We start from the raw sequence: 13,352 nt of genomic DNA, 5'->3' as shown, positions 1-13,352 counted from the left end.
TCTATATAAAAACAGTAAGAGCTTCTATTTCTAGCTAGCTTTCTCTTGTACTCCCTGATTTTTCCCCTCAATCTTTTAGTCATTCTTTGATGTTTTTTATATTCTATTCAATCTTCTGACCTGCCACCCATCTTTGTGCAATTATATGCTTTTTCTTTAAGTTTTATACTATCTTAAACTTTTAACTTAGCACTTACCCTTCAAAATTCAGGTCCCAATCTATGTCATCCTGCAGCCATGTCTATCAGATTGTATTTATTTCTACTTGCGCTATCAGTTCATCTGTCTTGCTTCGAATGTCTTGTGCATTCAGATACAGAGCCTCTAGTTTTGTCGTTTTATTATTTTTGTAACCCCTAGCCTTATCAACTGATTTACTCATACAATTGTACTTGTCCCTTCCTGTCACGGTCTATTTATCATTTTCCGTATTAATAGCTTTCTTTCTTGCCTTGTCTCTACTCTTTGATTTACCAAATCTTCCCAAATTTGAACCCTTTTCCCACTATTTAGTTTAAAACTCTCTGTACTTCCCTTGTTATGTGGTTCGCTAAAACACCAGTCCCAGCATAGTTCAGGTGTAGACTGTCCCAATGGTATAACCCCCACTTTCTCCAACACTGGTGTCAGTGCCCAATGAACTGGTACCCACTTCTATCATGCCAGTCTTTGAGCCACGCATTCATTTCTCTAATTATTTTCCCTATGCCAATTTGCACATGGCTCAGGTAATAATCCAGAGATTACCACCTTTGAGGTTCCGCTTCTCAATCTGGCACCTAGCTCCTCATACTAACTATGCAGAACCTCTTTCCTTGTCCTGCTTATGTTGGTGTTGCTACCTACGATACTAGATCCTCCCCCCTCCCACTCTAAGTTCCTCTCCAGCCCTGAGCAGATGTCCCAAACCCTGGAACCACACAGACAACACAGCCTTCTAGACTCTCACCTTTTTGCTCTCCCCACTTGAATGGCTTCCTGTACGACACCATAGTCGATCAGCTTATCCACACTGCAATCCACCCCTCTCTCATCCAAACAAGCTGAGAGGGATAAAACCTCAAACCTGTGGGACAATTGCAAAGGCTGAAGTTCCTGCACTTCTGCCCTCTAGGTCCCCTTACCTGCTTCACTTGCAATCACACTCTCCTGTCCCTGACCATTGATCAAATCAGAAGACTCTACCCTAAATGGTGTGACTGTCTCCTGGTACAAAGCATCCAGGTAGCTTTCCCCCTCCCTGATATGTCAGTGTCTGCAGCTCAGCTTCCAGCTCAATTACTCTGAGCCAAAGCTCCTCGAGCTGTAAACACTTACCGCAGATATGTCTGTCCTGGATCATACTGCTATCCAGGAGTGCCCACATGCTGCAGCTATCACACACTACCTGTCCTGCCAGCCTTAATATGTTTAACTAGTTAATTATTTTATTCACATATTTTTCTTTTTTTATATATTTTATTAACCTTACCACCAGTTCCTGTACTACTTTATACCTTAGGAATAGAATAGACTATAAGCATTTACCAGATACTCACCAAACAGCTAGCTTATTTCCTTTAGTAGAGCAAGAACCAATACCTACAGGGTAAAAGTTAGAAAAGCAAAAGCAAAGGAGCTCCCCAACTTCCCCCCAATTAACCAAAATTCCAGGTATCCACTCAGTCACAAGATGAACTCATTTGCAAGGTGCACTAAAGACCCTTGTATTTATACTAACTGAACTGCAGTTAGCTAATTAACTATTCAGCTACTCTCAGTAGAGTGTTTACCTTGCCTAAAGGCTGCAAGAAACTTACTCTACTTATACAGTACTTTCCAGTTACTGCTAACTACAGACAAGACTAGATTTTTCAAGAACAAGATTAACACTTTAAAGTCCCCCACCCACCAAACTCCCAGGTATCCACTCAATTACAAGCTGCACTCATTTACCCCTCATGATTTTGAATATCTTTAACAAATCAGTGTTCACTGAATTGGACAGAATAACAGAAGAGGAAAAATCTAGAGGTTTCTGTGTTATTTGATAGCCTCTATTCTAAGTTCCCAAACACCAAATATAAAGTGTATACTCACTATCCCAACTTACATACATAGAATATCCACTAAGCACCCACTGTATTCTATCTAGCATAAAAGGCTACCTTCAGAAGAGTAAAGGAGAAAAATATTGGTTTATTTTTAAATTAAGCATTTAAGACAGCCCCAGTATACTAGCCTAGAAGAAAATTACATATTTGCTTTCAATTTTTTATTAGCAACACTATGCAATTCAAATTACACAATTTTCACAACAATTTTTAAGTTCTTATAAAGTGTGCATCGCACTCAATATTTTTAAGAGTTCATTTGAATGGAGGAGGACAAGGAGAATTGGTAGATTAATACATTGCCCTTTAACCTCTGGTTCTATAATTCATACCCAGTCATGATGTTTTTTGTCTCTTTCTTAACCGACTGCATGGGCCTCGCGCAAAAATCAGTCTAGGTAGTCTCAAACAAATTCCCTAGTGGAGTCTCACACCCTGGGATAATTTACAGGTCATAATTTTAGCAAAAAATCTTTTAATTAAATGAGACAATTGAAATGATCTCCTCCTCTCAAGGGTCTATGCAAGTTACATTAATTCCAAGTTCATCTAGATGGGATTTGCCCGAAACATTTAGGGTAAATTGTACAGTTGATATTTAAACCTTAGAGCATTTTCAAATGAGTGCCAAAATAAAAGGCTGAAGTATTTGCAAGTGCCCCCAACCAAAAACGTCAAGAGGAGGATCCCAATCAGCCTCCTCCCAAAGTCTACACTATGCATTCCAGCCAAACTAGACAATTAGTAGTGCACTGAATATAATGAGGCTATGGGCAGCCAGCATCCTGGCTATAATGCCAAATACCTCCACACCAAAACTAAACTAACCACCCCACGGTCACAGTTTCTCTATGATGCTGGCACCTGCTGAATAACTTAAGACCATAAGACCGTAAGAAATGTGAGCAGGCCATTTGGCCCATCGAGCCTGCTGCGCCATCCAATAGATCATGGCTGATCTCTTTGTGGCCTGAACACCACATTCCTGCCTGTCTCCCATAACCTTTGACTCCCTTGTCAATCAAAAATCTGTCTAACTTAGCCTTGAATATATTCAATGACACAGCTTCAACTGCTCTCTGTGGCAGAGAATTCCACTGACTAAAAGCCCTCAAGAGAAGAAATCTTTCCTCACGTGTCTTAAAAGGGAGCCCTCTTATTTTTAAACTGTGCCCCCTAATTCTAGGCCTGCATGGGGAAGCATCCTCTCCTCTCAGTATCCACCCTATGAAGTCCCCTCAAAATATGTTTCAATAAGATCACCTTTCATTCTTCTAAACTTCAGTGAATATAGGCCCAACCTTTCCTCTTAAGACAAACCCCACATATCTCAGGAATCAGCTTACTGAATCTTCTCTGATCTGCTTCCAAAGCAAGTATGCCCTTTCTTAAGTAAGGAGACCAAAATTGTACACAGTACTTCAGGTGCAGTCTCACCATGCCCTGCCTATACAGTTGTAGTAATACTTCCCTACTTTTATACTCCATCCACCTTGCAATAAAGGCTAACATTCTCTTTGCCTTACTAATTACTTGCAGAAAATTAGCCTATTTACACTTTTTCTTACATACATAAATCTAAATTGCCAACTACTGCTCTGTTGACCTTTTAGTAAATTAGCAAAGCTGTGGAATTTACCAATATTGCCATTAAATCATACCTACTCAGTAATAACCTGCTCATGCATGCTCAGTTTAGGTTCCAGGATATCATGCTTCAAACCTTATTACAGCCTTGATCCATAGTGGCATAAGAGCTGAATGCCAGAGATGATACACAGGTAGCTGCCCTCAACATAAAGGTAGTACTCAAATGAGTATGGCATCAAAGAACCCTGGAAAAACTGAGGCCAATGGGAATCAAGAGGGAAATCCTTCAATGGCTGGAGTAACATAGTAAAGTCCCCCATTCAAAACTTCCTCTTTCGTGAATTCGCTTATCACGCAAAAGTCTTTGTACATCAGATCGCCCACTGCGGCCAAATGTTTGCTCATCCACAGTTTTGAATGTTAAAAAATAGAAGCTAACTTAAATGCCGAAGAAAGAAAATACACCCAGATGATGCTTAAACAAACAACTGATGGTGTCCATGATGTATTTCCTGCATTAGATAGTGCACACTGAGTGCACATCATCTGTTGTTTGTATGTGGGTGCTCATTGTTGGTGATTTAATTCCTGATTACAGTCCAGCTCTACTCTCAAATAAAGTACTGTAAGTGTAATAAATTTTAGATTGTTCTTGTTTTATTAAACAATTTCTCCAGTAAATTTCTCTTTAAATTTGTTAAAAGCATAGTTTTTATTGCCTTTAATCCTTTATACACATCAAAGTTTAGGATAGCTGGAACCTATCTAATTGGTTCCCACTGCAAAGTATGTTCACCATTTTCAATTTCGACGTGAGCAGAGTTTTCACAGGAATGAAACCCCCGCAAACGGCGGGACTTTACGATATCTGACAAAGGCAAGATAGTAGTAAGAAGCTGTAGCATATCATTGGAGTTGCTTGGGGAAGAACCCTTAACCTAATCATTGTCAGCTGCTTCAATGATCTGTCTTTGTCAAGAGAGTTGGGAATGGTTTGTTCCATGAGAATTTCGGTATTAACTACATCCTCAACTTTGATTACAAAGCAGACTATGCTGGCCTACTGGAGGGCCTGAGGAATGTTCAGACTTGGGCTGAAATGTATATCTTTGCATCACATCAAGCTTTTCCTTGGAAACACCAGTGAACAACTTTCAATAGCTCTACCATTGCCAAATATCTCATTAACATATTGGGGCAGGTTGACCAGAAGTTTAAAGGAACTAGCCACATCAACATCATGGATATAAGAGCAGGGCAGAGGCAGACTGGCTCATTTCTAACCACTTAAAACCTCACTAATAAGTCCCGAGTACGATGGAAGACTCACTTGAGTAAATGGATGCAAACACAAAGATGGACGCGACTACAAGAACATTCAAGAAGCTCTCTACCATGAGAAAACAGTTTCCCTGATTGATGTCCCTGCCAATGGAATCAAAACCAGCTCCCTCCATCACCAGCACACAGTGGTTGCAGAACCTACTACAGTAACTCACCAAACTTGCTTTGACAACAGCTTCCAATATGACTTCAAAGTTCCTTTTCCAAGACACAATTGGACATACATCACTGGCACAAAATCCTGAAAGTTCTCATCCAATATCATCAAGGCGGCACCAACACAATTATCAGGATTTACCTTCATAAAGCAACATTGGGTGGGCAATAAAAGTGGACTTGCCATCCCACATTCCACGAGCAAATATTTAAAAACTTGTACTGGCTATCATGTGTGAAAATACTGCACCAATTCTTAAGAAATTTTTACACTTTAATCCTGCGTGACCATTGTAATTCCCAAAGCCCCTTTCATGTCAGGATATATTTTCTTCTATCCAATTTTAATATCTAAATATGGATAATGGTATCCAATGATCCTTTAATCTTACCTTGTTAATCATATTTAAAGTGCATTCGAAGACAGCATCAAATATCTGAGGAATTTCAGAAGTGATATGTCCACCCAGTTTATTCACGATGGTTGCCATGGTGCTAAGTACTTCTGGTTCTCTAGCTGCTGGTACATTCCTCTGGTAGTCAATAAGCACTGCATCCAGCAATGGAGGAACAAAATTTTCACCTACCTATAATAAACATTGAAAAGTTAACTTTTCCACACCAATAGAAGGGTTTTGACCAGTAACCATCCTTGAAAAAATATCAGAGTCTTTGCTCCTCCCTCATTTGTCAAATGCACAAATTTAGGAGTTTTTTTTAAGTAACCATATTTGCATATAAAAAACCATTAACTTCAGTATGTGTGACATGCGCGGCATTGAAAACTTCTGTGAACCTCCTCTAATGGGAGATTCCAACATTACGTCTTCACACTTAACAGCTACACCAGTAGATATCACTGTGATGACTTTCAATATGAAAGGTGTTACAGTTTGCTTGTCCCATAATACTATGGATAATGGTACCCATCTGTCACATTAGGCTTACTGTGAAGTCTGAGTAAACAGATTAAGAGTCTGCATATTGCAAGTGCTATTGTAGAGGAGCTGTTAGATGCTTAACTGGGGGAGGTGATGGCATAGTGGTATTGTCGCTGGACTAGCAATCCAGAGACCCATGGTAATGTTCTGGGGACCCGGGCTCGAATCCTGCCATGGCAGATGGTGGAATTTGAATCCAATAAAAATCTGGAATTAAAAGTCTAATGATGACCATTGTCGATTGTTGTAAAAACCCATCTGGTTCATTTTAGGGAAGGAAATCTGCCGACCTTACCTGGTCTGGCCTACATGCGACTCCTGACCCACAGCAATGTGGTTGGCTCATGGGCCATGAATAAAAAAAACCCAGCTCAGTCAGTCATTTTCGTAAATTCTTCCTTTTTAATGTAAAAAGGCCATTTTTTCTCCCCTTGTTGCTGCCACTGGCCACCCTGCTTCTGGTGAGGCCACTATAGTCATGTTCTCTCGCTGGCTAGCTTCTACACACACCAGTTCCCAGCTCTCAATTTGGCTGTCTGGCTGGCACAACTGCCCTCCTGGCTAGTGTAAAGGTCCTGAATGCAGCCAACCTTCACCTACAACTCAGATCCTATGCCAAAAGTTCCTGCAGCCCTTTTGAGTATAAGAACAAGATTCCACACCACCCCTCCACCCCTTGCCAAATTTTACTTGTAGAACCAAATTTCAACTGATCTAAACTGAAGATTGGGATAAACCGCAGTAGGTACATGAGCAAGTTATGGATACAAACCTTACCATCGCTCTCTGTTCTTACCTTGCCTCTCAGCCCTTTCATCCTCTTTTCTCCCTTTCCTCTTAACCAAATACATCCTTCTCCGCCAACTCACAACTTGATTATTTTCCTTTTTGACCTCTTTTCAACTGCATCATTGCAAACTGCCTTTGGCCATAGTCCAATTAACACGCTCCCTCTCCAACCACCCACCCCGCCCTTTCATTCTGCTTACCCTTAAGCCTTGAAAACATTTTGATAAAAGTAACATGACAAAATAAGGAATGTGGTTAACTGAAAGAGACTATAAACAGCACCAGAAGGTTACTGACAGGATAGCAGATTGAACAGATAGATGTCAGATGAAATTTAATATGGAGAAATGAGAGGTGATGATTTCCAGAACAGTAAGGGAGGAAATATAAACTTTTTAAAAGATTAAAGTCAGAAACACTCAGGGCTCAGCTGTACAAAGCAAGAAGACAAGCTGTTAAACTGTTCGGTTGTGGGGGTGGGGTGGTGGAGAAAACATATAGGATCCTGAGTTTATAAACAGAGGCATTAACTGCAATAGCAAGAAGATATAGTATTAATCTTACAGATTAGGCCAAAGTTAGAATACTGTCTAGGATACAAATTGGGGTGCTTTACTCAACCATGATATCAAGAAACCACACTAGAAATAGTGGAGAACCAAGAGTCTAATGAAATTGAGAACTTCAATTAATATTGAAAGAAAAAATACTGAGGTTAAAACCCCAACAAATCCCCTAGACTGGACAGCCCACACCCTCAGGTTCTAAGATGTGGCTTCAGAGATAGTGGACATACAGCTGTGATCTTCTAAAATTCCCTAGATTGTGGAATAGTCCCAGTCAATTGGAAGATAACCAATTTAACATCTTTATTAAAGAAAGGAGGGAGAGCAAAAACAGGCCAGTTAGCCTGACAACAGACACTGGAAAAATGCTTGGAGCCCATTAAGGAAGTGGTAACAGAGCACTTAGAAAATCATAATACAATCAGGCAGGGTGAACATGGTTTTGTGAAAAGGAAATCATGTTTGACAAGCCTACTAGAAACGTTTGAAAATATAACTAAGGATCGATTATATGGGAAACATATGTGGTTGTAGTAATGCTTGGATTTTCAGAAAGCACTCTAAGATGCCATACAAAAAGTTCTCAGCCCCATGAGTCCTGTGTATAATATATCAGTATGGATGGAGGATTGGTTAAAGAATACCAGAGAGTAGGAATAAATAGATCATTTTCAGTGAAGCCCAACTCAAACTGAAGGAACAGCGTCCCATCTTCCGATTAGGCACTTTACAGCCTTCTGGACTTAACACTGAGTTCAACAGCTTCAGGCCATGAGCTCTCCCATTTTTATTTTTCCAACCCCCTCCTCCAACAGGGTCATCTATAACTTGTTCTTATGTTTTGCTTTCAGAGTGCTGACCCTCATTCTGCTAACTTACCTTTATGCCACAAGACCTTTAGTCTTTAACACTACCATTAATACTCCTTTTGTCTTGTGCCCATGACATCTTTCTCAAATCTCTCCTGAGCTCCCATCTATCCCTGACCTTCTATTTTGCTCCATCTGCTCCACCAACCACCCCCTGTCCAACAATGTAACATCCATCACATTTCTACCTCTCTTCAGCTCTGAAGAAGTCATACAGATTTGAAATGTTAACTTTGTTTCTCTCCCCACTGATGTTGCCAGGCCTGCTGAGTTTTTCCAGCATTTTCTGTTTTTAGATCATTTTCAGGTTGGCAGGCTATTAACTAGTGGGGTGCAACAAAAATCAGTGCTGGGACCTCATATTTGCAATCGATATTAATGACTTGGATCAGGCTTGTCCAACACGCCCCCGAAGCCACTGTTCAAAATGACGGTCAGACAGGTAAGTGAAGTTGAAGATTCTGCAAAAGCATGCGAGAGAGAGTGAGTGCACATTGAGTGAGAGTGTCTCAGAATTCTCACTCACCCTCATCCCCACATGCCAACAGATATTCACACCCACTCACAGTGGGTGAACGTGAGTAAGTGAGCACCAAGGGACTGGGAGTGAGCTGGAGACACAAACTGACCCACTCACACTCTAATGATCAACTTTACTAATTACTTTTTTTTAAATCTATCAATTTTTTGATTCATTTTCTCAGCAAATGTTTTTCTTCATACTCAATTTTTTTTTTGAAAATCTTTCCAAAATTTGCTCATCGGCCCCTTGAGTGAGAAAAATAGAAACGTGGCTTCCCCATGAAAAACGCTGGACAAACTTAACTTAGATGAAGGGATCGAGTGTAATGTATCCAAGCTTGCCAAACAATATAAAGCTAGGTAACAAAGTATGTTTGAGAAAGACACAAAGGTCCTCAAAGGGATATAGACAGGTTCAATGAGTGGGTAAGACGATGACAGATGAAGTATAATGTGCAGAAGTGAGAGATTATTCTTTTTGGTAGGGGTAGAAGTACAGTTTTTTTTTAAAATGGTGAGAAACTACTCAATGGTGGTTTTCAGAGGAATTTAGAAACCCCTGTACATGAAACAAAATTAGTTGTCAGGTACAGCAAGTAATTGGGAAGACAAATGGTATATTGAGCTTTATTACAGAGGGGTTAGAATACAAGTATAAGAAAGTCTTTCTGCAATTGTACTGCGCTTTGACAAGATCACACCTGGAGTACTGTGTACAGTTTTGGTCTCTGTACTTAAGGCCGTGCATCAGAAAGGGTGCAGCAAAGGTTCACTGGATTGATTGAGAGGATGACAGCATTCTCCTATAAGAAGAGATTGAGTATAATGGGCCTCAGTTTAGGAGAATGAGAGGTGATTTCATTGAAACATGAGATTCTGAAAGGGGCTGATAGGACAGATGCTGTGTTCCCTGACTGGAAAGTTTAGAACTAAGGAGGCATCATTTCAGGATAAGGGTCAGCTATTTAGGACAGGGATGAGGAAAAAGAAAAATCACTCAAAACATGAGAAATAGGAATAACAGAAGGCCATACAACCCATTGAACCGGCTCTGCCATTCAATGTGATCGTGGCAGATCTTGGGCCTCAACACCACCTCCTTGTCCACTCCTCACATCCCTTGATTCCCTGAAACCAAAACTTGTCTATCTCAGCAATAAGTATATTCAACGATGACACATGACACATTCACAACCTTTTAGGGTAGAGAATTCCAGAGGGTTGGGAATCTTTAGAATTCTCTATCCCAGGGGGCTGCAGAGATGCTCAGCTGCTGAATATATATACAAGACAATTCAATAGATTTTAGGATACTACGCAAATCAAGAGATATGGGGATTAGGCAAGTAAGTGGAGTTGAGAAAGATCAACCATGAGCTTATTTATGATGGACCAGGCTTGAAGGGTCATATTTCTTACTCCTGTTTGTTTCCTTAATGTCTTTATTTAAGAAACTAGTGGAACCATAGGTCACTATATTAGAACGAAAACTTAGCAGATCTGATACACAGTCATGAAGACCTTGGATAAACAAAACTGCGGAAAACCTTTTCAATGGTCATCAAAAAAGGGCAATTAGGACATGGAATGTCTTGTTAGAGCTAGTGAAAGCAGAATCCAATTTTTAAAAAAATTTTTTCACGGGATGTGGCGAGGCTGGCATTTATTGCCCATCCTTAATTGCCCCTGAGAAGGTGGTGGTGAGCTACCTTCTTAAACCATTGCAGTCCATGTGGTGTAGGAACACCCAGTGCTGTTGGGGAAGGAGGGTGGTGGGGAGCTCCACGATTTTGACCCAGCAACAGCAAATAGCTTATATAAATGAGTTAAGTGGCTAAATATTTTGAATGTAAGATTTTTAAACAAAGATAAGTGGCTTACAGGTGCCAAATAGCTTCCTCCTGTGCTACAAAAGCATTGTCATTTAAAAGTAAATTAACTACAGTCTTTATTGACCTAACTTGTGCCATGTATTTCTCTATCAAAAAAGTTAGGAGGTAACCTGCATTTAGGCATTTATCAATGCTGCTCTACATTAAACAATGCACAGCAATGAAATTTTGAGATTGAAGCCAGGCAAATCTCCAGATTTAAATGGCTGCCAGTGGCTAGTAAATGAATATAGCCAGAGAAATTAAGATTTCAATTATTATAACCTCCCAAAGCTTGATAGTTTCCAAGGCAATTATAGTGGATTGGAAGGCAGCAAAAATGACACCATTATTGAGACATGGCAGGAAAAATAAACCAAGTAACTTTAAAGTAAAATACTGCAAATGCTGACAATCCAAAATAAAAACAGAAAATGCTGGAAAGACTCAGGTCTGGCAGCATCTGTGGAGAGAGAAACAGAGTTAACGTTTCAGGTTTTGCTTTCATCAGAACAGAAATAATTTCTTCAGAGGGTTGCAAGGCTGGAATGGGACACTCAGAAAGCTAAAGATGCACAATCACTTGTTGCATTTATAAAATTTGGCAAGTACAGGTATTAAAGATATGCAGAAAGAGCAGGAACCAAGATATGGAGCTGCTATGGCCAATGCATAAAGTGAGCAGGTTTTATTTGTAATGATCAATTGAGAAATAAGATGGTGGATTGGAAATATCAAACTGCTGTAAGATCACCTGAATATATTCAAAATGTTACATTCATGTGGGCAAATGGAGACAAGGCTCAGTAAATATGCAAAATCAGCGTCAGAATGCCAGGTTCTCTAATTTATCAATAACGAAATGTGTAGCCATTTGATACAAGTTATCAATTTCACTCTTTTGGCTATTGTATCATGATTAGAACACAGCATTTAAGGAGGGTCAGCTCTTTAGTATTAAATCAGGATTTGAATTCAGCTAAGACCAAGGGTGCTACAAAATACTAGTAGGGTAATCTCAAGCCTCTCATGGGCATGAGCCAAAAAACATAAAACATCCACTGAGTTTCTAATGTCCCTCAGGGAGGAGGAGAATGGCTTGTATGGAAAAATATATACTGATCTTATAGGAGTACAAGATGCACGGCCAAAGGTGGGGCATATTTGATCAATGCATTTCAAATGGTCACAAGGTGCTCATCACTTACAACGGTACATCTTCAACAAAAGAAAGTAACATTTTACTTTTCTATATTCATAGCTTTATGACTATAAGAAGTTACTATTCATTCCTCACTCACCATCTGCGGATCATTGGATCTGCTCACCCAACCAGAAATAAGCTTCAGGGTCTCCCTTTTTACTGTTCGCATACTTCTGATCAGGGGCTGTTTTGTAACCACATCACCTACGACATAACAGACATCAGTAAAATGTAATAGGCCTAGAAAATTAGAGACATTTATTCTGTTAAACAACGCACCTTCCATTGTTTAAGCATTTTTCACATGTCCTCTCCAATTAGGGAGAAATTACAGCCCTAAATAAGCTCCCCTATAAATGTATCAAAGCAAACAACATGCACAAACTCTGGTCATTCTATTGAGACTGTACCAAAGTATATTTGGCTGCAACAATTGCAGATGATCAGGTTACAAGAGTCAGAGATGTCATTATATGCCTGCTCATCCTCAAACTCTTACAACTTGAAAAGCAATGTATGCTTGGCATTGGGCCGCAATTAGCATTAATGTTTTAAGTTGACCGACATATAGAAGGCAATTTTTACTTCTTTCAGAAAGAATAAATTCCAATACCCTGATAAGGATCTCAAAAAGCACTGAAACAATTCAGTCAATTGCTCTCTTATAATGCATCTATTGTTTAACATCACAATACTTGTTTTTTAATTAACAAATATTCAACCAACCATTTGTTTGAATTGCTGCTGAAATATTTTCACTGAGGCACTTGTATACATTCAACATATCCAGATATATTCGACCAAGCTGGATGACAAATGGGTGACCAACTGCTTTGCAGGCTCGAACATTAGTTTTCAGAATACTGCCAAGCTGCTTTACAGTTTCAGGATCCTTAAGAATGTCAACATTCTACAGGTGAAGGAAAAAGATAATCAACCAAGTGGCCTGGATGCTGGAATTCTACTATCTGTACTCCCAGTTTTTTTTATTTTTGCTGTTTCTTCATCTTTCAGACACAAGCCAAATATTGACGGGTTTGAATACTCGACTTGGAAAGAGAATGTATTTTGAAATATTGGCAACTGTAAAACTGTCAGTTCAGGCATTGTCTCAAAACTTGTATTCATTGCAAAAATGTATATTCCAAATACAGAGTCTGCTAACCCTTTTATGCAGCAAATATAGCATACTGGTCATTTGAGATCACACGGAATGTCCAACACATTCCTAATTTTTTGGAAAGGCGAAAAATACTGAAACATCATGACAACACATACAGAACAAAACTAGAAGATTTAAAATCAGGTTCTCAAAAACAATTTGAAACAAAATTAGTCCACTAAAGATTAATATACTCTTTGGAACATATTTCTTACAGTATGCTAAATGACAAGACTTTTGAATTA

General features: G+C 39.4%; 1 protein-coding gene across 4 annotated transcripts in view; it reads right to left on the bottom strand.

Annotated features, from left to right (window-relative positions):
* The window catches only part of LOC144689645 (exportin-1), a 60,921-nt gene that overhangs the window by 13,893 nt on the left and 33,676 nt on the right, over positions 1-13,352 (bottom strand). For all 4 annotated transcript variants that reach the window (XM_078556888.1, XM_078556891.1, XM_078556889.1 and 1 more), the window contains 3 exons: positions 12,672-12,855; positions 12,043-12,149; positions 5,576-5,770 (listed from right to left, as the gene is read on the bottom strand). In XM_078556888.1, coding sequence (XP_078413014.1) covers positions 5,576-5,770; positions 12,043-12,149; positions 12,672-12,855 — 486 coding nt within the window. The remainder of the gene's footprint in view (positions 1-5,575; positions 5,771-12,042; positions 12,150-12,671; positions 12,856-13,352) is intronic.

Source organism: Cetorhinus maximus, chromosome 14 (genome assembly GCF_964194155.1).
Source record: "Cetorhinus maximus chromosome 14, sCetMax3.hap1.1, whole genome shotgun sequence".
Lineage (NCBI taxonomy): Eukaryota > Metazoa > Chordata > Chondrichthyes > Lamniformes > Cetorhinidae > Cetorhinus > Cetorhinus maximus.
The sequence above is the reverse complement of the archived record's forward strand: the minus strand, read 5'-3'. Positions and strand labels throughout refer to the sequence as shown.